This window comes from Macrotis lagotis, chromosome 5 (genome assembly GCF_037893015.1).
Source record: "Macrotis lagotis isolate mMagLag1 chromosome 5, bilby.v1.9.chrom.fasta, whole genome shotgun sequence".
Taxonomy (NCBI): Eukaryota; Metazoa; Chordata; class Mammalia; order Peramelemorphia; family Peramelidae; genus Macrotis; species Macrotis lagotis.
The window spans coordinates 132877228-132903128 of NC_133662.1; the positions used below are offsets into that span (position 1 = coordinate 132877228).

Here is a 25901-nt window from a genome sequence, read left to right on the forward strand (position 1 = left end):
GATAGAGCACTGGACCTTGGAGTCAGGAGTACCTGAGTTCAAATCCAGCCTCTGACACAATAATTATCTAGCTGTGTGGCCTTGGGCAAGTCACTTAATCCTACTGCCTTGCAAAAACTAAAAAAAAAAAAGAGGAGGAACAGGAATTTAGGGAAGCTTGGAGGGATTTGCATGAAGTGATGCTGAGTGAGAGGAGCAGAACCAGAAAATCACCCTAACAGCAACATGTAAGTGATGATCAACCTTGATGGACTCGATCATTCCATCAGTGCAACAATTTGGGGGCTGTCTGCAATGGAAAGTACTGGCTGTATCCAGAGAAAGAAATGTGGAGTTTGAACAAAGACCAAGGACTATTTCCTTTAATTTAGGGAAAAAATTGATATTTTATTGTCTGATCTTGCTATCTCTTATACTTTGTTTCTTTCTTAAGGATATGATTTCTCTCTCCTCACACTCACTTTGGATCCATGTATAACATGGAAACAGAGTAAAGACTGGCAAATGGCCTTCTACGGGGGGTGGGGGAGGAGAGTAAGATTGGGGGGAAAAATTGCAAAACTCAAAATAAAAACATCTTTAATAAAAAAATATATTCAATGGGGTGGGAACAAAAAGCAAATGAAGGCCGGGGCCCATCCGCCGGTTCCTTGGGCCTCCAGGCGCCCTCTGCACGTGCTCCGGGGTCCCGCGGCCCGGCAGGGGGCGGAGCCTCGCGCGGCTCCGGCAGGGGGCGGGGCCACGCGCGGCTCCGGCAGGGGCGGGGCTACGCGGGGCGGGGCCTCGCGGGGCGGGGCCCGGGCCGCCTCGGCAGCCTCCTCCCGGCTCCAGAGCGAGGCCCGCGGCTCGAGGCCTCGGACATGGCCGGGGAGCGGGCGTCCCCCAGCAGCGAGCCGCCGCCGTCCCCCCCGGCCGCGGAGGAAGGGGCGGCCGCCTCCCCGGCGGGCGAGGGCTACGACCCCAAGTGCGTGTTCTGTCGGATCGGCCGGCGGGAGGAGCCCGGCACCCAACTGCTGCCCTGCGAGGTTAGCGGGGGAGGGCGGGCCGCTCCGGCCCTTGTGTGCACGTGCGGCGGGCGGGGGCCGCGTGGGGGAGGGGCAGCGGAGCGCCCCTATCCGGCCGGCTGGGCCCGGGCAGGAAGCTGCCGCTGCCGGGTTTTCCTCCCAAAGAGACTGCCCGACCCACCCCCGGCTTTGTGAATGGCAGAATGTGTGGCGCCTCAGAGAAGGCTTTTAAAGATCGATTAATATGAACTGAATGATGGTCAAACAGGGCATTCGGATAAAATACAAATGGAATCAATCTCGAATATCGAACTTTATTTTAAATAGATGTTTAGCAAAAATGGACTGAGATTTTCTAGTTTGGGATTTTTTTTTTTGCAAGGCAATGGGGCCATTCTTAAGTGTCTGAGGCCGGATTTGAACCTAGCCGCCCCTGATTTTCTGTTTTTTTTTAAATTCTTTTTAATCGATACCAAGTCATAGTGGTAGTCGATGTGTTTTTTCTGATTCTGCTTTCTTAACTCTTTCATATTATTTCCTTTGGTAATTTCTATTGAAACAAAATACATTTATGCCTCTGTTTCCAGTAGCTGTACCTATGGGCTATTTGCAGTTTTTTTTCAATTTTTATTTTATTTCAACAATTTATTTATTTGCTATTATTTTATTTTATTTTCCCAGTAAAGGCCTTTTTTATTTTCGTTTTTTAAAAGATTTTTTTTATTTTGAATTTTACAATTTCCCCCCCAATCTTGCTTTCCTCCCCCTACCCCCACAGAAAGGCAATTTGCCAGTACATTGTTCCCATGGTATATATTGATCCAAATTGAATATGATGAGAGAGAAATCATATTGAAGGCCTTTTTTAAAAAATAAACTTAAATAACAGCATTAAGATACTTGGATATTACTGGATCAAAGGGCACTCACTATCAGTATGGTAATGCTTACTGTAGTTTATCAGATTGCTTTTCAGAAAGATTGCAGCACTTCTGAGATCCATCAGCCAGTGTGCACACAATACTATCAGTATTAATTTTTTTCTTTATGTTTTTGCAAGGCAATGGGGTTAAAGTGACTTGCCCAAGGCCGCACAGCTAGGTAATTAAGTGTCTGAAGCTGGATTTGAACCCAGGTACTCCTGATTCCAGGGCCGGTGCTCTATCCACTGCGCCATCTAGCTGCCCCCTGTATTAATTTTTATGATTTTTAATTATCTTTACTAATTTGAACGGTTTATGTAGTACTTCACATTCTAATTTGCATCTGATTTTTCAAGCATTCAGGTGTTTTTCTGATGATTATTTGCAATTTCCTTCCAGTACTGCCTGTTTAAAGTTTTTTATTTACACATAAATGTGTGGATTTTTTATAGATTTTTTCATGTCATATTTTTAGCAACTGTACATTTAGTGCAAAGATATTTTTCTTTATATATTTATTTTTTACTTGAGATTTTTTTATGTGAAAAATTGCTAAATATTTCTACATAATAAAACGCCTTTTGCCTCCTATAATTTCTTTCATTTGTCCATTAGAAAAAAACACTTCCTTCTCATCACAGTTTGAATAAATGTATCATTTTCTGTTGTTTTCTGATGTGTTCTAAGATATTTAGATAATAGATCTACTTGCCACTGTAAGGTATCACAGAAAAATGAGAAACATTCTATATGAAATCCAATTCTGCCAGTTTTTTCAAATTTCTTTTATTCCCTTCCCATGTGTTTTGTAATCTTGAAGCTCAGCATCTTACAATAATGAATTTTGAAAATTAATCTTTATGCAGAATTGGGGGGCAGTTAGGTGGTGCAGTGGATAGAGCACCGGCCCTGAAGTCAGGGGGACCTGAGTTTAAATCCAGCTTCAGACACTTAAAAATTACCTAGCTATGTGACTGTGGGCAAGTCACTTAATCCCACTGCCTTGCAAAACAAAACCCCCTCCCCCAAAAGTACATGGAATTGGAAAAAATAAAATGCTATTAAATGGGGGTGGAAAAAAAGAAAAGTGGCAAAATTTTTCAAGTAAATGCTAGCTTCTTTCACAAGGTTATTGGAATGGGACCTGACTCAGTTTATTTCCAGTTTAACCTCACTCAACTTCTTCAGGCCTCAGTGTAGATGCACTAGGTTGGACGTGGTGACCTGAGGTGTCTTGAGTTGTTCAGTTTTCTCAGCTAATCAGTGATCCAGTGAAAGATGGGATGGTTACCCAATATCACTTACTCTTCTGCTTTTAATTAAGGAAATGTAAACTCCCTTCTAATCTTGGGAATATTGCTAGGACCACTGGAATTTATCCTTCTTGACTTAGAATAATCAAGTTCCAGTATTGGTTGTTTACTTTTTGTGTGTGAATGTTTATTTTTAAAATCTTTGGTATTCATTCTGTCTTAGTCTAACCAAAATTATTAGCATGTAATTTACAGCACACTTGGAACAGAGTGTCTTGCTTCGAGAGTTTATCCTTTTCTGTTATTCATGGCATGAGATTTTTTTAGTTTCACAGTTCTTCACTTGTTCTTTCAGGAGTCCATTTCACATTTCATACTGAGACAATCAGATGTTTGGAAATGGAGAAGCCAAGATCGAGGTTTCTCATATTATGAGGGCATTTGCCTGAGGAAAAGGAAAAATTGCAGATAATACACAGGATCTATTTATTTATTTATTTATTTTTAGGTTTTTGCAAGGCAAATGGGGTTAAGTGGCTTGCCCAAGGCCACACAGCTAGGTAATTATTAAGTGTCTGAGACCAGATTTGAACCCAGGTACTCCTGACTCCAGTGCCGGTGCTTTATCCACTGTGCCACCTAGCCACCCACACAGGATAAATTTATAAAGCATTTAATGGAAATATGTAAACAGCAAGTTGTACCTATTATCATTTTGTAAAGTATTACCTTTTCATAAAGTAATTCTATGAAATAGGTAGTAGTGATAGAAAGGACAGACACATGGACTTTGGAGCAGCTACATTCACATTCTTCCTCCTAAACTTGGGCTAGTCCCTTAACTTCTTTGGGTCTCACCTTCATTTTTCTCATCTGTAACATGATAGGATTGGACTAGACCTCTTGAGGTTCCTTACATTTCTAAATCTGTGATTTTAATATATAATTTATGTCTGAAATTTCACATGTAATTTGATTAAATTGCAGTTAATGAGTTTGGATAAGTAATACTCAGAAGTATTTGGGATCACTAGAATATTGAAAAATCTTTGAAAGAAGTAGAGATGCTACTTGTTCACATTATGGATTTTTTTAAACCCAGAGTGATGAGCCTCTGTGCATTTAGAATAAGGTAGTTCCTGTATATTGTGATCACGGTTCATTGTTTAGCATAGACATACAGCTTTCTCAGGTGATCTTGTCAGAGGTTCTGCTGGCATAGCCCCTGAGGACCTACCACACTGATGCCTGGTAATCTGTAGGTAAAGGGATCTTTTGCAGAGGAAGTCGTTGATCAGTTTAAATATCCTCAACCATGAAATGCTTAGTCAAAACTAGACATGTTTTCTGGTTTTCTGCTTTACTATACCTGAATCTAGCTAGGCTAATATTGCTAATAGCTAAGTGCGAAGTATCTAGGTAAGTGCTAAACTGCACCCGGGTCAGATTAATCTGAAACTCTAGATTATTATTGCTATCTGCCAACTTCTTCTTAAACACTATTCTTTTTGTTTACATATGGGAATTAGAGTTAAAACCAGAGAAAGCATCGATACCTGTGGGTAAACTACTAAAACACCTTCTTTGTGAGTGCACTCACACTGACAGGTTTGGAGTTCTGGAGATAAACCCATGAGTCCTAACTTGACTAATTTAGGAACCCTGGTTGGCGCATCTATATGTGTATATGTGTGTGTGTGTGTGTGTGTGTGTATATATATATATATGTATTTATATGCATTTATGTATAAATTATATAATATATTTTTTATATATTTATACATATTTATATGTATCTGTCTATCTATCTCTCTATCTACTTCCCAGCCAGTAAACACATTTCTTTATTGAGGACAATTTACCGATGGCATAGTTACAAAGCATTTCTCCCTGCCTAGGGTATCTTGTTCACAAATATGGAGGCCATGAGTGGGCACAAACTTAAGAAACAGTTATAAAGAGACAGATGGGTCTTGGAACACATTCATGCTAGGGAACTCACAACTTTAGAACTGCAGGTCTTTGATCCTTTCTTCTAATGCAGTCTTCACAAAATTTACTGTGAGGTATGGCAATAGTGATAGTTGAATTATTCTGTTGTTCAGCTGGGGCAGCTCCTTGTAGGGCGAAATGTGCCTGGAAAATGATTGTTTGGATCAAACAGGTCTCTTGGGCAGCCAAGTTTCCTCCTCCCTCAGCATTGCAGTTTTTTTGTTTTTTTGTTTTTGCAAGGCAGGGGCTTAAGTGATTTGTCCACAGTCACACAGCTAGGTAATTATTAAGTGTCTGAGGCTGGATTTGAATTCAGGTACTCCTGACTCCAGGGCCAGTGCTCTATCCACTGCACCATCTAACACCCCCCCCCCCCCCCCCCCCCGCCCCAGTTTGTGATAGTATTATCTACTAGACAGGGAGGGGCAGGCCATGCCACCGGTATCTAGTATCTACTTACCTACTTTCTCACGGCTCTTCTGCAATCTTTGGCTAGACTCTCTGGGCTCCTTTTTGCTAAGCAGTTGCATTTCTTCCCCCACCTCAGCCCTCTGTCTTTCTGGGTGATATTCAGTTGGAGTGCTTCAATGCTTTTTCTTTGTGGGCAGTAATACTTAGCTTAGGCTTGTCAGAAACCTCTTCCCTTTGACACCTTTCCTTCAGCTCTAAAGTTGCTTGTCTTCTGACTAGTAATAAGGTTTAACTTCATCTAATAACCATCCTTTGTGACTTAAAAGCCCCTGCCTCCCCTTAGGCAGTGGGTCATTTGGCCTAATTCTGTCAGTCCTACTTTCCAAATTGTCTTTGGGCTTCCCTTTGGGGATCTTATGCAGATGAGTGATTGGGGACAAAGGTATGACTGTAGTTTGTGTTCTTGAGTTTCTGTTTTTTTATCTCCCTGACCTTTACACATGCAATGGATATATTCAAGCACTGACTTTTTTTTAGGATAAAAAACTTCTGTTTTGCATATGAAGGCCTTTCCTTTAATACTTCATTGTTTCTGGTGTAGTAGTGTATTGAATAGAGCACTGATTTTGGAGTCTGGAGGACTTTAGTTTAAATCCCACCTTAGACACTTGACACTAACTTGAAAATGCCTTGAATTCAGGGTCATCTCCAGTCATCCTGATCCTTATCTGGTCATTGGATCTGGATGGCTTTGGGGGAGAAAGTGAGACTAATAACTTTGCACAGCCCCCTTCACTCAAATTCAACTCATGTGTCATGGCATCATCTCCCTGATGTCATGGTCTTCTTCTAGAATTAAGGTCAAACATTATCATCTTAGTCCTTCTAAACCTGCTATTTACTCTTAGCTTGGACCAGCAAAATATCATTCTTTTCCTATTCCAGACCTTTTGCTTTCTTCTTCATTAGACTGTAAACTCTGTGAGGGCAGGAACTATTTTCCTTTGTACTGGTAATCCCCATGCTTAGCACAGAGTAAAGTAGTGTAATAAATGCTTGCTAAATGAGTGACTCAATGTACAGTGAATTTTTAAAAGTTTCTTGTAAAAAATCTCTTCCTTATTTAATAAACTTGGTACACGATCCTTTAAAAAAAAAGATAAAAACTACACCTTCACCCTACTAACTTTAAACTATACATCCAACTTTATGATCCAAAATTAATGGTTTTCCAATGGTATTCTCAGATTTTGTTTAGATAATATAGGAGTCTGTACATTCATTCAATAACTCTGCAATCTCATGGATGTATTTGTTACTTCCAGTATCATCTTCAGTGGTAGCACTGTAGTACAATGGAAAGAACTGAGTCATTTAAACTTTCTACACCTCAGTCTCCTAATCTATAAAATGAATGGATTAGATCAAATGGCTTCTAAAGTTCTTTTGAGCCTTGGATCTATGATCAGCACATACCTTTTCGCCTTCTAATTCTCCATGGAGAATTACAATAGTGGAATGTCAAAACACTGAGTCTGTTCTGATAGTTTTATACCATTTCAGATCTAAATCACTTTATTTGCATTTTAGCTGGAAAGTACTGAAGAAGGAGGATAAAAAGTTCTTGCATAATAACCACACTTAGTGCTTTAAGGTTTAAGAAATGATTTCTTCACAACTATCTGGTGGCTAATCACCGAATCTCAAAATGGAAGGCACCTGTGAACCTATTGGATCCAAGTAGGTATCTCCTTAACAACATGTCTGACAAATTCTGCTTCTTCTTGGAGGCCTGTAATTGCAAAAGAACCCAACGCCTTCCAAGGCAGCTTATCCTTTTTTTGTACCTCTGTGGTAGGAAATTTTCCCTTCAACCAAAGCTAAACCTATTATCCCTTTGTAACTTCCATCTCTTGTTCCTGGTCCTATCTTTTGACACAGTTTAATCCTTTTGCATGAAAACTTTTCAAATGCTTCTAGACATCTTGGAAGTCTTCCTTAAGGTTCTACTTTAGAGGATAAACATCCTCCTTTTGCTTGGTCTCTAGACCTCATTTGATTTCTACCTCTGAATATAATATTTTGGGAGTGGGGAATGGCACTGTATCTGGGATTTCACTGATTGGAGAATTCTTGATAAGGGGCCCTGTCCTCATTTGAGCAAGTTAGAGCAGGTCTATAATTCTTTTGTAGTCTAAAGCCTTAAAAGTTGTTAAGGGCAACTGTTTAGAGTCACATGGCCAGTATGTGCCAGAATCACAACTTGAACTTAGGTTTTCCAGACTCCTTGAAAAGCACTTTATACATTGTACCACGCTGTTTCTCAAAATATCAACATTTTAAAATTCATTATGCTATTTATGGTTGACTCAGGGCACAGTTCAGTGAAACTATCACCTATAGTTTATAGTCTGTAGTTTAGACTCTATAACTTTGAGTGTTTCCTAAGAACAAATTAATTAGCATTTTTTAACTATTAGGTTGTTGATTCATGATGAGTTTGAAGTGTGCAGATCTATGACACATAAACTGCCATACTTGTCTCCTGATATTTTTTTTCCAGGGGGATGGACTGCATATGTGAGGTTTAGTGCCTATTGAATTTTAACTTCTCTATTTTAACTATGCTTTTCAGCTTTGGGTTGTCTGCAGATTTGATGATCATGCTATTTTTGCTTTCATTCAGGTTATCATTTTTAAAAAAAAAAGTGAAACAGCACCAGGCCAAGGACAGATCTCTGGGGAATGGCATTAAAGAGACATTTTCCTTTGTGTTGGCATTGTTTTGTCATGACTGCTCAATGATTCTGGTTTTCAACCCCTAGCCATATTTTCTCTAGAAATATGAGTAGCATGAAATAGTGTTTTGTTGAAATTCAAGGTATATTGTGATTACTGTTTAATTGATTTACCAATTTACTAACCTTGTCCAAAAAAGCAGTTTAGTTTGGCATAGATGTAGCCATTGCTTTCTACCTTACATGTCCCCTAATCCTTCCTTTTACATGATATTCTAGAATTTTTCCATGAATTGAGATAAAACTTTTTTTTTTAGTTTTTTATAGAAGGTAAATGGGGTTAAGTGGATTGCCCAAGGCCACACAGCTAGTAAAACTGTTTTTTTTTTTTTTAAAGAAAATTGAGATAACAGTTGTTCTTTTCTAATCCTGAGGCATCTCTTTCATTCTTCAGAGATCACTGACCATAACCCAGCAATCTTATCTCAATTTTCTCAATATCTGTTGTCTAGGGTTTGGAACTTTAAACTTTTTGAAGGCATTTAAGACCTTATAAATAAATTCTGTTACTCTCATTTTAAAGGTAATTAAACTGAGGCTTGATGATATTAGTGACTTAACCCATGTTCATCTGGAAAATAAGTATTAAAATAAGGATTAGAACCCAGGACTTTTAATTCTAAGTCCTTTATGCAGCCTTACACAACCTTCCATAATTACTCATGACATTAATACTCCTCTACCACCCTTCTCTAAATGCCTTTTAAATTCAGAAGTAAAAACAACTATGATGTACCATTAACATTTTAATATTTGGAGGACTTGGGGTGGAATGATGGGACCCAGGGATTATGGTCCTGATGGAGCAAGCTTCTTTTATTGGTGGCTCAGGATCATCAAAACATCTCTCAACTGCAGGTGTTTCTAAGAGAAAATGACAATGCAGCTTAATATACTGCAGTCACAAGACAGGAGGGAACATTAAATGCTTGATTTTTTGCTGTCTTCTATTTCCATTCTTGCTGCTTGCTGGAGGTTGGAACTGTAAGACAAAGATCTCATTCTTTGAAGTTCTCTGCCTGGTGGGAGTGATTTAGCTTTGGTCTCTTGTAGAGAGGAGGATCTATGAGGATACTCCCAATTATGGCTTTTCCTTTTTTCTTTTCTTTGTGCTTTTAAAAATTAACAAATTAACTTTTTTTCTCTCTCATGTTATATTCCCCTCCTTTCCATTGTAATAAACTAAAAACAATAGCCTGTAACAAGTTTGTATACTGTCAAACCAAATTTCCACATAAATCATTTCCAAAAATATATGTCCAACTTCAGATTAGAATGTGGGTTGCATGCATCATCATTGTAATGGTTGGTCCTTGCAGCAATCATAGTTCTTAACTGCTTCAGAATTGTTTGTCCTTAAAAATGTTATATAAATTGTTTTCCTGGCTCTCTTTAGTACCCTCAGGATCATTTCATACCAGGTCTTCCAAGATTTCTCTGAAAGCATATTTAAATTATTTTTATAGCACAATAGTATTCCGTTGCATTCATGTAGCATAATTTTTTTAGATATTTCACAATTGAAATTTCTGCCCCCATTTTCACCCCCTTTAGCCCTTAGGGCTAGTAGTAATGTATCTGGGTCAAAGGGTACTTGCACTTTTTTGGCCTTCCCACTGAAGCCATTGCTGGCCAGTGACATTGCTTTCCCTTATTCATATTCTGTTTTAGTTATTCTGCGACTGTGGGGAAAAAAATTCAGGCAGTAGGAAATAGGTGACTTTACGAAAATGTTAATTCAAAAAGGTTGCATCCATGTATTTTCATGGGCACTGAATTAAATTTTAATTTTATAAAAGGGAAGAGAATAATAGAAGGTGATTCCATTTATTACCCTCTGAATTTCATGAAGGTAGAAACCATGTGTATCTTTTTTTAAAAATTTGATTTATTTTTTTTCCAGTTAACAAAAACTATCTTCTTTCCCCCTATCCTTATTGAAATAAAAAAGAAAAAAACCCAAATCTCTGTAAAAATGTTTATAGTCAATTAGAGCAGACCACATTGATTATGCCTCCATAACATAACAACATCTCATTTTAGATTGTCTACCTTTCCTCTGTACCTGTACCATACTTGACTCACATAGTTGCTTAGGTAATAATATTTATTAAATGAATGGGGAAAGAAAAGATACCTCAGAAGAGGAATGAATGAATGAATGAATGAATGAATGAATGAAAACACTGTTGGCTCATGAAAGCTCATTTTTTGCTGCTGTGAGGTCTGTTGTGTAAAGTAGTACTGTATATATTGTAAGGCATAATGTACCTAATTCACTGATGTGGTTATTGTAAGCTCATTACTCATCTTGTGAGATTCATAGCTTTGCTTTCCCATAAGTTGACCAGAAGGGATCCACCCATTGAATGTGTTGGAGGTTTTCTGATCTTAGAGGATGCAGGCTATATATATATATATATATTGGTTATACCTATATCGTATTAAGTACAAAATCTTGGAGGAGAGGCTATTTTTGATTGATTGGTATATACTTTTCTGGTGATGAAACTCTCTTATGTGACTTGGAGAAATAAAACAGAAAAATGAGTGTAAATTAATCGCTAAAAAAATGTCAAACTGTAACACCTTGATCAGTAATTATCACATAGAGCCCATAGTTCTTGCTATAATGGAGGAAAAGATTGAATTAAGAGAAAGTAAAAAGAAAAAGAAAAAACTCATTGCTTTTTTTATGGTATGGTAACCAGAATTTTAAAATATGTTGTTGAGTCAATAACATACCATTAGTAATAAAGACAATAGATGAATTCTGGAATACTTAATAATAAAGTAGCACTGAGCCATCTTATGGTTGCCTTTTTTTTCCCCCATGATTTCTTTTGTGGATTGACTTTTTAGTCAATATAATCTTGTTCACTGGGACAAATGAAGTTAGTTTTCAGTTTTATTTAGAATTATGTAATTATGGGGTAGAGCCAATATGGTGGCATGAAGGCAGGAATTCCTGGGAACTTGTTCCCCCCAAAACTCCAAAAGCTGTCAAATTATGACTTTAGTCAAAATTTAGAGGGGGGCAGAACCCACAGAAAGACTTGTGATACTATTTCCCAGTCCAAGACAACTTAAAAGTTCTGTGGGAAAGGTCTGTTTCACTGGGACTGGGGGTTGGAAAAAGCCACTACAAGCCGGGCCAAGTTCCTAGATCCCTGAGAGTGGCCTGGGTCCCTGGCAGATCTGGCGTGGCGCCTGGGGGCGATTAGCTTGAAGGGATAGTGAAAGAACTCTGCTGCACCAGAGTGAGTGTGGAGTGAGCCCTGGTCTCAGAGAAGCCCTGCAGTAAGAACCTGCAGTGGAAATTGGGAAAGCTAGTCTGCACCTCCAGAGATCAGCTCATAGATGGTAAGGGGGTCTGGGGAGACAGCAGAGGTCTCTCTGCTCTCCCTGGGGCAGGACTCTCCTGTGTGCTCACACTGAGATCCAGGTTGCATTTTGGGTTCCCATACCACCATAGTCAAGTAGGGACCATCCTCAACAGTTCCAGGGCAGAAGGGAGGGCCTATGGTTATCCACATACAGAGACAGGCAAGAGAACAGTCAGAGTCTCCCATTAGACCTTAGAGGAATAAAGGTCCTTGTGGGGTGTCCCCAAAATACCCCACAGCCTTGGAAGTGCGGTAAATCAGTCATAGACTGAGGAAATGTGCAAACAAAAGGAAAAGAAGAATCTGACCATAGAAAATTATTTTGGTTCCATGGAAGATTTAGAAGATGATAAAATTGAAGCTTCTGTACCCAAAACCTCCCAAGAGAAATAGAAAATGAGCTTAGGTGATGGATCAGCTCAAAAAAGACTTTGAAAAGCAATTAAAGGAGATAGGAAAAATTGGAAGGAGAAATGAGAGCAATGCAGATAAATCATAAAAACTAAGTCGGTAACTTGGTATAAGAAATACAAAAAATACTGAAGAAAATAACATATTAAAAACCAGTTTAGGCCAATTTAAAAAAAACCCCCAATACAAATGGCAAATGAGAACAATGCCTTAAAAAGCAGAGTTGGTCAGCAGGAAAAGGAGATTAAAAAAAAACTCTGAAGAAAATGATTCCTTCAAATGCAGAATGGAACTAAAGGAAGCTGATGCCTTTGAGAGAACACAGGAAGAAATAAAATTATACCAAAAAAAACCCTAACTGAAATTAGAAGAAAATGTGAAATATCTCATTGGAAAAAGAACTGACCTTGAAAACAGATCCAGAAGAGAGAATTTAAAAATTACTGGGCTACCTGAAAGTCATGACCAGGAAAAGAGCCTAGATTTCATTTTTCAAGAAATAATATAAGCAGAATTGCCCTGAGGTCCTAGAAGCAGAGGGTAAAATAGAAATTGCGGAAATTCACCAGTCTCCTCTTGAAAGAGATCCCAAAGGAAAAACTTCCAGGAAAATTATAGCCAAATTCCAAAACTCCCAAGTCAAAGAGAAAATAATAAAACCTGCAGAAACAAGAAATTCAGTTATCATTGCTCTATGGTCAGGATTACAGAGGATGTGGCAGCATCTACATTAAGGGCTTGGAATATGATATCCTAGAAGATGAGAATCAGCTACCCAGCAAAACTGAACATCCTCTTTGATGGGAAAAAATGGACTTTCAATGAAACAGGGGATTTTCAAACTTTCCTACTGAAACCAGAGCTGAAGAGAAAAGCTTGATCTCCAAGTACAGTATTTTAGGGGAACCATAGAGGGGATGGATGAGAAGGACTAATTATGTGGAATTTAATGATGTTGAACTGTTTGTATTCCTGCATGGGAAGAAGATATTGATGACTCATGAAATTTCTCATTTATAAGAAGCATATATAGACAAGGCATTGGGAAGGAGCTGAATATAATGGTATAATATAGTAAAAAGATGGGTGATAAAGGAAAGTACTGGGAGGAAAAGAAAGGAGTGGGAGGAGGGGCTAAGATATTTCACATAAGAGTCAAGAAAAAACTTTCACAATGGAGTGGAATGGGGGAAGGTGAGGGCAAATAAGGGAATCTTCATTCTCATCAGAAATGGCTCAGAGGAAATACACACACACACACACACACACTTAATAGGGAATAGAAATCTATCTTACCTTGGAGAAAAATGAGAAGGAAGGGATGGAATAAGGGGGAATGGGAGGAGGGAAGGGGGGAGTAAGTGATAGAAGAGAGGGTATTCAGATACAGCACACTTTTGAACAGGGACAGGGTAAAGGGAGAGAGAGAATAGATTAAATGAGAGTGGGAAGGAATAGAGTGGAGGGAAATAGAGCTAGTAATAGCAACTGGAAAAAATATTGAAGTGACTTCTTTGGTGGATTTATGATAAAGAACACAACTCATTCAGAGACAACCATTGGAATCTGAAGAGACTGAAGTACATTTTTTTTTCCTCTCTCAGTACTTGAAGTTTCTCAGCTTTTTTTGGGGGGGGAGGGGGTTTATGTTGCCTTGTATAACAAAATTATTGTATTAATATAAATTAACCAAAAAAATAATTTTATAATTCTAAAACTTGCTTTGAATGGCACCGGCATTATTCTGCTTCAATCCAGGCACTACTTCCAATAGACTGAGAGTTTCTGAGCCATGCTAATAAATAGCCTTAGGAAATTCTTACAGACTTGTTTTCTGAATTGAACTGTTAAATTTAACCACTATCTATCTTGGAGTTTGTCGCCTTGCATTTATGCTGAAGAAGATTTGTGAATATTTTAAATGTGAATTTCATTTTTCTTGTTCAGAAGTTCTGGGAATTTCTCTTATTTCCTTCATTATGGTGTCAATTTATTATCTTATATTCTTTCTGGAGTACTATGATCTGTGGTTATTATTGCTGCACATCCTGTCTTTGAGTTCTGTGTGTTTTGCTTATAGAGTGACATTTTCTTTGAATGTTACTGTTTGTCCTTCTCTTCTTCTAGGTTGCTCTTCATTTCTATATATTCCCAATCTTTTGTTCTCTTTTTTATTAATTTATTGAGGCTTGTCATTTTAGATTTAAGTTTTTCTTTGTTGTTTGTTATTTTTGCTGGGCAGGATACACATTCTGCTCTCATAATTCTCATTTAAACTATTCAGAAATAGCGTATTGTGGTTTTTATGTTCTTCTCAAATTCCAGGGGATCTGGGTGGCTAGGTGGTGCAGTGGATAAAGCACTGGCCCTGGAGTCAGGAGTACCTGGGTTCAAATCCAGTCTCAGACACTTAACAATTACCTAGCTGTGTGGCCTTGGACAAGCCACTTAACCCCATTTGCCTTGCAAAATCCTAAAATAAAAATAAATAAATAAAATTGAAGCCATCAAGGTGGAAGGATGGTGGTTTTTAAAAAAAAATTCCAAGGGATCCTCTGTCTCATCAAGTGTTGAAGCATTTTCTTTTACTTTGAAGTTTTTATTCATGGAGGACTGGACTTATTTAGATCTGGAGGCCATATTTCCTCGTTACTGTTTTTCCTGATGATTTATCTGTTAATATTCCAGGTCTTGGGTTGTTTTCTTCCTGAAATATTTGGTACTTTTTAGATTTACCCCCTTTATTTTCCTTATCACTCACTTTATAACTCCCTCCCCGGTGATAGAGACTTTCTGGGAGACTGGATTTGGACTGACCTCAGAACATCTTTGCCCCCTCCCTGTATGGGCAATTGATGTTTCATCATACTAGGTCTTTGCCCAGCTGACTTTTGAGTGGTCAGAACTGACTCCAGCTGAATGCTGGGCTGTTCCCTGAGGCTTGATAAGTATTCTCTACCACATTCCTCCCCTCCCTCTGTTACTCTGCAGTGCAGAGTTTTGCAGTGCTCCAAAAGGTTTTTGCTCCTGATGGGCTCTGGCTGAGTTGATTGTGGAGCCTGAGCCTGTAGGTCTCCACACCACTGGGAAGAGGGAGGGGAGACTGGGATGGGTTTGGATGTCAGCCTCTTGCTGGTGCAGCTTCACTGTTGGTAGCATTTGGAGGCTGGGGAGCAGTGCTTAGTGAGTGTTCATTTCTAGGTGGTTTGGGGATTTTTAGCCTTCTTTTGGATTCAGCAGGATACCCTAGATCTGAACTTTATTTTTGACATACAATTTCTGTTTTGGAGGCAAAGTCTAGTCTGCCATCTTGTTGCTCATGTGCCTCAGAACCAGGAAATGCTTTTAAAAGATTAATTGAATGACAAATGAAAATGTATGTTTTATTCCATTAGCCTGAAGACCTGGTTTGCTTCCAAGATATCAGACCTGGTGCTCCACACCATTATCTTGTGGTGCCAAAGAAGCACATTGGAAATTGTAAAACCCTAAAGAAAGAAGATTTACTCTTAGGTAAGACTTTAATGATATTCATAGTGATATCATCTTGGATTGGAAATTTTGGAAGAGCAGTGCTAATTTGATTTTAAAATGTCATGGTGTCTCTAGACTGTATGATATACCATTACAAACTAATCTTAATGAGATCATATTTGTAAAAACTTGAGCACAGTGCTTGTCAAACAGTAGATAAATTTTTATTTCCTTCCTTCCACACTGAACTGAGTTTACTCCATTTCACTTTTGAGGTCTCAGTGTAAATTCCTCATCTCGGTAACACTGAAAACTTATGGAATTTGCTAATAAACTTTTAATACTGATGAAAGACTCAGTCTATAAATTAAGATTCTTCTCCCAGGTCTGCAGCCTTTTTATACTGTAACCTCTTGTTATTACATAGGCTCAAAGTTTACTGTGATTATTCTTGTTATCAGAGCCTGGGGTCAGTTGGTTCACTATTTTAAGATAACCCTGCATGATAGATAAATTGACCTAGATTCTAAGAGGTTCCTGCATAATGTCTAGGAGCAGTAGTGATCTTCAGAAACCATAGAATCCTAGACAGAGAAGATAAAAGGATTCTCAGAAGCCCACCAAGTCTCTCCCACTTAATTCATAGTGAAGGCCTGAGGCTCATAGAAGTGGTAGTGGCTTGCTCCAGGCTCAGTCCTTAAATCTGTGCCCAGCCTGTAACTCGTAACTCATTTCCCTACCAAGCTCTGGGTCTGTTGGAATTCATTTGGACCAGATTTAAAGCTTTAAGCTTTTTGTTGTTGTTCAATAGTTTCAGTCATGTCTGACGCTACTTGACCCCATTTGGTGTTTCTTGGCAAAGATAGTAGAGTGGTGTGCCATTTACTCCTCTGGTTTCTTTATTTTTATTTAAAGTTTCCAGGTTTGTGGTTGTGGTCATTGTCACTGTGTTTAGATTAGAGATCATTTTATTATAAAACTTCATTTATCCACAGTGTGGCAACAAGTTAATAGTGAATAGAGGTACGTAGACATCCATATTAACAACTCTTATAAGTTGATGTTATTTTGTTGTATTTTGAAAATTTGGAAAGATGATCTGATTGTTTAGTTTAAATGTTTTTTCATCATAGATCCATTTTCACAATAAATTGTATTCAGTATTTGAGAAATTTTTTTTTGCTTAATTTAATAATTAGTGACTGATTGCTAATCCCTGCATTGTGAATAGGTAGTAACCATTTTCAGAGGAATTAGATTTTAAATGAACACTTATCTACATTAAATAAAATCTAATCTTTGATTCAAAAGACAATTTACGATCCTACAATGCATCCAGTATTTATATGGTTGTTCCAGGTCAAGAGCTTATATTATTCTGTGAAATGGACATCTCAGAATAAAGTTTTGAAATTTAGAATAAATGATAATAGCCAGCTTTTATTTAACACTTTAAAGTTTGCAAAGTACTTTACCTGTGGATTTTCATGTTTTTCCACAACAATTCTGAGGTTGATGCTGTTAGCATTCACATTTCACAGATGAGGAAACTGAAGCTGAGACTTATGGTCTCACAGCAGCATTGACATTAGGTCACCTTGACTCTTAAGATCAACACTTTAGTCACTCATCTAACTACCTTAAAAAAGATATAGAATTGCCGAGGAAGCCAATTATATTGAAAGACAAGTATCAAATTATAAAAATAAATTCACAGATCCCAGGTTTAAAAGCCCTGTAGATTTTCAAATTATAGGATACAGATTTAAATTTAAAATTGACCCTAGGACATTACCTGAAATTTTCTTTTTTAATCAGTCCCTAAAAGCAACCTTCCTGCTTTTCATTTTTGAATTTCTCATCAGAGAACTGAATATGCCTTTCTTTCCTCTTCCTTCTCCCCAAATATTAGTTGTTAGAACTTTTTTTTATTCAGACAAATAAAGTTTAGTATAATCATATTTTTAATTTTTATGGTTATTTTCTATCACTGTAAGATGTAAGAAATATTCTGGTGAGGCATAGATTTTTCTGTGTTATGTTTTCACCTACCAAATTCTGTGTATTTATGATCTGGGTAGCAAATAAGTAGAATTTCACTTAAGATGTCTTGATTCTCTTTTTTTTTTTTATTTTACAATGCAGTGGGGTTAAGTGACTTGCCCAGGGTCACACAGTTAGGTAATTATTAAGTGTCTGAGTTTGGATTTGAACTCAGGTCCTCCTGACTCTAGGGCCAGTGCTCTATCCACTGCACCACCTAGTTGCCCCTGCCTTAATTTTCACCTAGGTAGTCACCAACACCTTTTAATGGTATGTTGTTGCCATTACTTATTATTCTAGTTTGGACTCAAGTTGTAGACAAATTTTATAAGGGATCTGTTCCTTTATTGATGAAAAATGAATTCCCTAGTGACCTGGCTAACATTTTTTTTCTCTTTACTTTGTAATTAATTTTTGGTTTGAACCCTGATTGAGTGATTCTCTGACAACATTTATTGCCTTTTCAAGTAAGTTAAAGATCCCAAACAATGAGATTTTTTTTTGTGTGTGGGGCAAGAAGTAGCTTATGCACTAAAAATTGACTAAGGTCATCTTTCTACTTTCTCTGTGTTTTGTATACTTGTATTAGCTAAAGGTAGTTTTTTTTTCTTTTTTACAGTGGAGAAAATGGTTACTGTTGGAAAAACTGTTCTTCAGCACAAAAACGTCGCAGACCTGAATGATGTGAGGTAATAGTATACCCAGATATGAGAATGATTAATTTTACAAAAAAGATTATTGCTTATCAGGTAATGAAATTAAAGTTGATAGCTTATTGTTCCTCAAATGGAAAATCTAAATCTTTTGGGAGCTGAAATTTATATTAAGAATGCAGGGCTAAAGTGCATACCACATGTTTTCACACTGATTTTTCTGTTGTAATCGGAGTTGATCACATAACTGCTAACAGAATGAATCTAAGAATTTATGCAAAATTCTAACATTGCTTTTTAACATTGTTTTCACTAACCCACATAGTGTGTTTGAATATTAAAAGCAGCTGACTTTGCAAGATATCATCAGGAAAACTCAAATGAGATGCTTTTGAAACCCTATTCAATTGAACAAACATTTAGTTAATTGTCCACTGTCTGAACAGCATTCTGCTGCTAAGGCAAGGGGATGGGGGTGAGGGTGGGGTGAGCAAAAAGATACAAATATCAGTAAGTTACACTCTTTGTCGTTAAAGAGTTTTTAATTAGGGAGCTGGAGCAGTCTCTGTCTCTCTGTCTCTCTGTCTCTGTCTCTGTCTCTCTGCCCCCCCCCCCCCCCCAATCAGTTCCATAGGAAAGGTACAAAGTGCTTTGTGAAAGATTCTGGGATTCAAAGTTGTACCTTTAATCATGGGATCATAGATTTAAAGTTCAAAGGACATCTTGTCCAATTCCTATATTTTTATTTTAAAAATATTCTGAACTGAATAATAAAATGAACATTTTCCCCTAAAAGTAATCAATTGGAAAAGATACATATGAAAGGGTGACTCTTATTACATATTTTCTTTTCCTTTTAAATATATAATAAATTCAACAAGTAACTCCCAAAGCTAACCTGCTTGACTGTAAAGGAAATTTCTGATCTTCATTTCTTTTCTGTTCATTTAAAAAAATGCTTCAATAACCTTTTTAGCCTTCTGTTTTCCTCTTTTGTTGGTGGGGAGGGGTCACCCCATCAATCTCCCTTCTACTTACCTTTTACTTTTATCTTCCCCTTTATTAATTAAAAAAAAAGGTCCTTGTAACATATGCATTATAGAGCAAAATATTGGCCATGAGAATGAGATAAATTCTTATCTCTTCTGTACCTTAAATCTATCACTTCTTTTTGAATAGGTGACTTGTATTCTTTATTACTAGTCCTTTCCAATCATGGCTAACTATTAAATTGTTCAAAGCCCTTAAGTCTTGGAAAATTGTTTTCCTTTAGTGTTATTATTTTTATAATTTGTTCTGACTGCACTAAATATCAGTTCATATATCTTCTCAGTTTTTCCTTAAACAAGTCCCTTTTGTATAGGACAATAAAATTCCATTACAGTCACATAATATAATTTGTTAATTCTCCCAGTTAATGAGCATTTCCTCAGTTTTTGGTTTTCTTTGCTATAACAGAGCTACTATATTTTTTCTACATGAGTCCTATTTTTTTGGTCTAACACCTCCTCCTTAACACACACACACACACACACACACACACACACACACACACACCCTCCCCCGCATCACACTTTAACAGATGAAAAACTAAGTTTCAGGATTGTTAAGATTAATCCAGTCATAAAATCAGGAAACATATGTTCTTTGAAAACATAAGAGCATTATAAAAATGTGAAATTAGATTAACATTTTATTAGTCTCTTATGGCAAGGTCCACCTTGTGGTTAATTTCTTCTAGTAATTGCCACCCCAGATTTTCTCTCCATAGTCTCCAAGCTTTTTTTCCTAAAGGAATTTCTTATTTATTTAATAAGCAAAACTTGTTTTATTCTTGCTCATAATTTTATTTCTTAACATCATTGCTATTTCCAGTACCTTGAACTCTATAACCAAGAAAAACCATACGCATAAGCAAAACAAGCTGAAGTATAGACCATGTTCAGAAGTTTTGTGTACCTTAGTGAATGGTTGCTATGAATATATATTCTTTTATTCACAATATAATTTCATTTGAAATTGTAAATAAATAGAATTTTTGTTTTTTATCTTAAAACACATTGGGAAATTTAATATTTAATAGAATTAAATTCTATATTTTATGGAATTCTGTTAAAAATCTTTTACAAAGCAAAAAACAAATCTTATTTTCCTAGTAAAAGCAGATATTTGCATATCACTGATCTATAGCATTTTCTTAAAATAAAAAAATCCCTGTATGTATTCTTAATATCTGCTGAAATTATTCTTGAGAAACTTTCGATGCTTGATTTGGAGCTCAGCTTTTGACAAAGACAAGAGTGCCCTCTACTGATTGAATGATAGATCAACCCTGTTGTTTATACTGTTTTCCTAGCCCTATTTTTAGGTTTAATATTTAGAGCAGTGTTTCTTAACTTGTGCTGAAAGGAATCCTGAAATACCTTAAGCCTTTTTTGTTTTAAAATGAAATTTCTTTTGGTTGTTAGCAGGCATTTAATGTAACAATTTAAAAGGATTTTACTGTGAGATTTCTGCCATTTTTTTTAAACCAAAGGATTCATTTACTGTAGCAGAGCTTGAGAACCACTGCTTTGGAAGGAGTCTGATGTGTAATCTTTTAAGATCTTGTCCCAAGTTACTATGATCTAATGGGAGAATTAATTTTGAATATCAAATCTTCCACCAGGACAGTGATTTTTTTTAACATAGATGAATCCTTTAATAGAGTTTAAAAAGTCCCAAATTCATTTGTTAGCTGCTGATTCTCTACTTCTCTGCTTCTCTGTTTCAGAATGGGTTTCCACTGGCCTCCATTCTGCTCCATAGCCCACTTGCACCTTCATGTGCTGGCACCAGCCAGTCAACTGGGCTTTTTATCCAGATTGGTTTATAGACTCAATTCATACTGGTTCATCACAGTAAGTATAATTAACTTACCAACAATCAAGAGCAGTCTTTTCCTTGCCTCCCACTTCCTATAACATCCCTTCCTCTGAGTAGTTTTATTCCCAACTGAAAGATCTACTCTTTACCCATTACAATGGAGGGGCTTTTTTTTGTGTGTGACTTTAGATAGTTTTTAGGAAGAGCATTAGTTAAGGAGATTCTGGGTCACATCTTACCCTAGGTCTTGTGCCTAAACTAGCAGAGTTTTCTTAAGGCTTGAGAAAAACAGACCCCAGTTTTAGTTGTGTGGTTCTGGTGTTTTGTTTCTCAAGCCTTTACAAGTGGTGACTAAAGTCAACCTGTAATGACTGATCAGGCTTAGCTTTTAGGCAACCCTGGTGAAGAAGGCCAATGGCCATTACTGACTTTATCATTAAGAAGTATATGCTTAGGGGTGGCTAGGTGGCACAGTGGATAAAGCACCAGCCCTGGAGTCATGAGTACCTGGGTTCAAATCCGGTCTCAAACACTTAATAATTACCTAGCTGTGTGGCCTTAGGCAAGCCATTTAACCCCATTTGCCTTGCAAAAAAAACTAAAAAAAAAAAAGTATATGCTTGTTGTAGAGCTAAAAAGTTAATTAGTTCCTGACATCTAGATTCTCCTATTTTATGTTTCAGCTTTTATTTTCTACATTGTGTTCTCCAAATGATTTAATTTAATTTATTTTTTAAAAGATATTTGTAGGATTTTAAATCACATTTCCTTACAAAGTAAAGACTTTTTTTATTCTTTGAAGAAAATAAGTAGAAACAAATGAGCATTTGTTGATGTACAGTAGAGTGATTCTCAGAGAAAATAAAGACAATAATGAATTCTCCAAAGTCTCTAACAATAAGTGATAAGAGTTCACATTTTATAAAATAGTTGAGAAATACTCTAAAAATGAAAAGAAATTTTAAAAATTGTAGTTTTTGCTCTACAAGTTTTGAACTTGTACCTTTCTTTTCTTATTAAACTTCTTTGTGGGGGCACTGGAAAGAAAAATAGCTGATGTCTATGAAGGACTTTAAAATGTACAAAATGCTATGATAGCTTAATGAGTAGCTTGAGACTGAATAAGATTTTGGAATAACTTGTGCTATCTAATTTGACCCTCAAAATAACCCTTTGAGGTAGGTATTGCAGGTATTATTTTCCATATACTATAATGAAACTTAGGCTCCTAAAGGGTTTTTTTTTAGGTTTTTGCAAGTCAGTGGGTTTAAGTGACTTGCCCAAGGTCACAGCTAGGTAGTTAGGGTCTGAGGCTGGATTTGACCTCAGGTTGTGATGGTGCTCTATTCACTGCTACCTAGTTGTCCCCAGGCTTATAATGGTTATGTAATATTCCCATGTGCCTATAGTCAAACACCTAGTAAGAATCAGAGGTAGGATTTGAACCCAAGACTTCTTGGCTTCAAAGTTCAACATTCTATTCACTAAAAGCTTGTTTTGTTAATGTAAAACAACTTACATTTTGTTTGGGACTTTGAACAAATTTTCTAGTAAACAGACGTCAGTACAGTTGTATATATAATTATTTATCTATATAGCTTGGTATAGATATAGGAATGAATCAAAAAGCATTTATTAAATGCTTACTATATTCAAAGCAAACCTTCTGAGTACTGGAGGAAAAGCCAGATAGTTCCTGCCTTGTACTCAAATTTTATAGGGAAAGACATCCCAATTGTTTGTATATAATTAAGCTTCATTACTAGTACTTCACAGTTAATTTGGTAGAACAGATAACATTTTCTTTCTTTTTTGATGCTTGCAGGCTGATCAGCTGATTGAACGTCTCCAGGCTGGAAATGCTAACAGTTGAAGAATTGTCTTAATCTGGGCTCACAGTCAGTTAAAAATTGGGTGCTTAGGAATCTCTTTGCCATTGTATAGCTTGATGTGTTTAGGGACAGACCATCTAAAGCAGTCTAGAATCTCCTTCTCTGAAAAGACAGGAAAGCTTCTGTTTGACTCTTAATGAGTCATGTGGTCATTGTTCTTAGAAGTACCCGATGACATTGGGAATGTTTTAATGGAGATTGTCAGCTAAACATTACAGGTAAAATCATAATAAACTTATAAAAAGGTTCTGTATACATAGATGTGTGTGTATATATACATATGCATAAGTTAATTTTCATATCTGATGGATGACCTCTAATATTGCTTTTTCAGTGTGTCTAAAAAAGGTCACACTTCCAAGAAATTCTGCTCATCTTTTTAAAAAATCCACTTTTATTATCTGTTATTTATAGTATTAGTAGCACTTGGTTATAGCTGTTACATGACAGGAAAAGAAAGAAGATTTAAACCACGTTATTTATTCCAAGATCTGTTTTCTAATTCATAATAACTATTTCTCATCTCCTTTAACCTAATCCCATTTAAATATTCTCTAAATATATTGACAAAGTACCACCTAAGAATTCCAGTAACTTGGATTAGAAAAGTTTCTTGTGTGTGTGTGATACCACTTACCTTTCTACTGGTTCAGAGTGCATCCCATTTTTTAAAGTTCAGCTTTTCTTCAGATAGTTCATCTTCAGCTTCATAAAGGCTGTGATTGTGATTCCTAGCAATATATTCATTAAATTTATTAAATTTAGATTGTTCTTTGTAAGTGGATGAGATTTTGCCTGTAGTGACATGGTGTGGGTAAGAGTCCTTATACAACATAAACTCATGAATGTATTAGAAATGGGCAGGAACTGTTTTAAATGATAAAATTTTCTTCTGCCTGAAGAACCTAAAAATGAATAAATTTGTTCTTCCTACTATGCTGCTTCTTCCTGCTGCCCCATTACCCCTCCCACACACATGCTTAGGATTTATAAAGTAAAGTAAAACGGGATCCTGTTTGAATCCTGTAAAATTAATGAAAAGCCAAGGGTATAATGGATGGAGAGCTGGCCTTAGAAATAGCAAGGTCTGCTTATATGCTATATGCTAGCTTTGTGACCATGGGCAAGTCGCTTAAAATCTCACAATTTCTTTTAAGTTTCCAGTGCAACTCTCTAAGATGAAATTTAGATATATGTGTTTGCATTAGTAGAGAGTTTCCATCCTAGCAGCAGTTCCCTACATGGATGAAATCACAAGTCTGGAAAAAAATAAATAAAATTCTTATTCCTGATAGTTTATTTCATTAGATACATTGATGAAAGAAGGAAGTACCATTGTCTTGATGCTAGTCCATTTTAGTATATCTCTTTCTAGTTTACACTCAAAATGGTGAGTAATAATGAATAATAGTATATTGCTTCTAGAGAATTATATTATTTGATGAATATAAAAGCATATGTAAGGATTAGAGCTTCTGTGTTGGAATGGAATGGTAATTAGTCATAGCTATTCATGTTTGCCTACTTTGTTACTAAAGAAACAATGCTTTTAATTAATGGAATATTTATACAAAAGCTGGCATTAAATTTTACTATTGTTTTTCCATTCTTATTCAAGATTGAAGTGTGAAATGAGCTTCAAGATTTAATTGTAGTCACTGGATTTTAGAGACTTGCTAGTAGACTTATGATTATATACACCCTAGACTTAGAAAATGTTTGATGTTGAAGAAATATTGAATATCATCTGATTCAACCCCTTCTTTACATATAAACTGAGGCCCAGAATAGTTTATTCACATAGTAAGATGTGAAATGGTAGAAGAACTTGAAACTGGGTCTTCCAAGTTCTCCATCCATTGCAGAGTGGGGAGACCTGAAACTAAAAAAAGCAAATGAGATTGAATATGAGCTAAATTTTGGCCTGGCTTTCAGGAAAAACTTCAGAATAATCCTGCCATGTCAGTAAAAGCACTGTCAGTGTCTTTGTCTTCAAAAATCACTTTACAGGAAAGGAGCTTTGTTCTTGCTTCTCTTCTTTTTAGCACTTTGCCAGTTCTTTAATTTAAATTGATGTAATGAACTCCAGTGGTCTTAGGTAGATGTACATATTTAACAAAACTAAAGTGCTGTTGTGTGGTTTCATAGATTTTTCCCAAGCAGTTTAAGTTCTTCTAGTTGTTCCTTAGATATGTGTATATATAGGTACAATAAACATTTTTTTTTCCTCCCTGTCCTAATTGGAAACCCCAAGGAAAATGAGGAAATCATTTTTATTGGAAATTCATCATGTTTGTTGCCAGAAGCGAATGTTTTTTTCAGTTTACTAAACTTTTCACTTGACCTTTTCAGTAAAATAGATCAAAAAGGGGCTCGCTAGCTATCTTCAATATACAATAATACAATAAGAATAAAAATTTGTAAGTTTTTGCAAAAAATATTAAGGTACTGTTGAAAACATTACTTATGAATACTGTGGTACTTTGTAACTACTGAACTGTGAGATATGCTAGATTATTAGCCACATAAAACAATGTGAAAGAGAAAAAGTAAGTAAAAATTAAAAAAATACTTTGTGTCAAGTTGTGCATTTTTGGAATTTTTTTTTTTTTTTTTTTTACAAAATATAAGCCCAACTTTAATCACAATTAAAAGTGGGTCAGGTTTAGATGTCCCCAGCATCTCAAGACATGAGTGAGTGTAAAACAAGCCAAGTTAAATTCATTTACCATACAGATTGTCTTCAGTGGAGGTTCTTCAGTTTGAATCTAGTGTTCTGTTATTGGGGTTGGCCGT

At 36.5% G+C, this 25901-nt stretch overlaps 1 protein-coding gene across 1 annotated transcript; it reads left to right on the top strand.

The window, feature by feature from the left end:
- The first annotated feature begins 772 nt into the window (after positions 1-772).
- HINT3 (histidine triad nucleotide binding protein 3) lies at positions 773-24397 on the top strand. Its single transcript, XM_074187519.1, has 5 exons — positions 773-1025; positions 15574-15691; positions 18315-18384; positions 21122-21248; positions 23039-24397. Exons 1-5 carry the CDS (start codon positions 861-863, stop codon positions 23084-23086), a joined length of 528 nt encoding a protein of 175 aa, XP_074043620.1. The 5' UTR covers positions 773-860; the 3' UTR covers positions 23087-24397.
- Positions 24398-25901: the final 1504 nt, after the last annotated feature.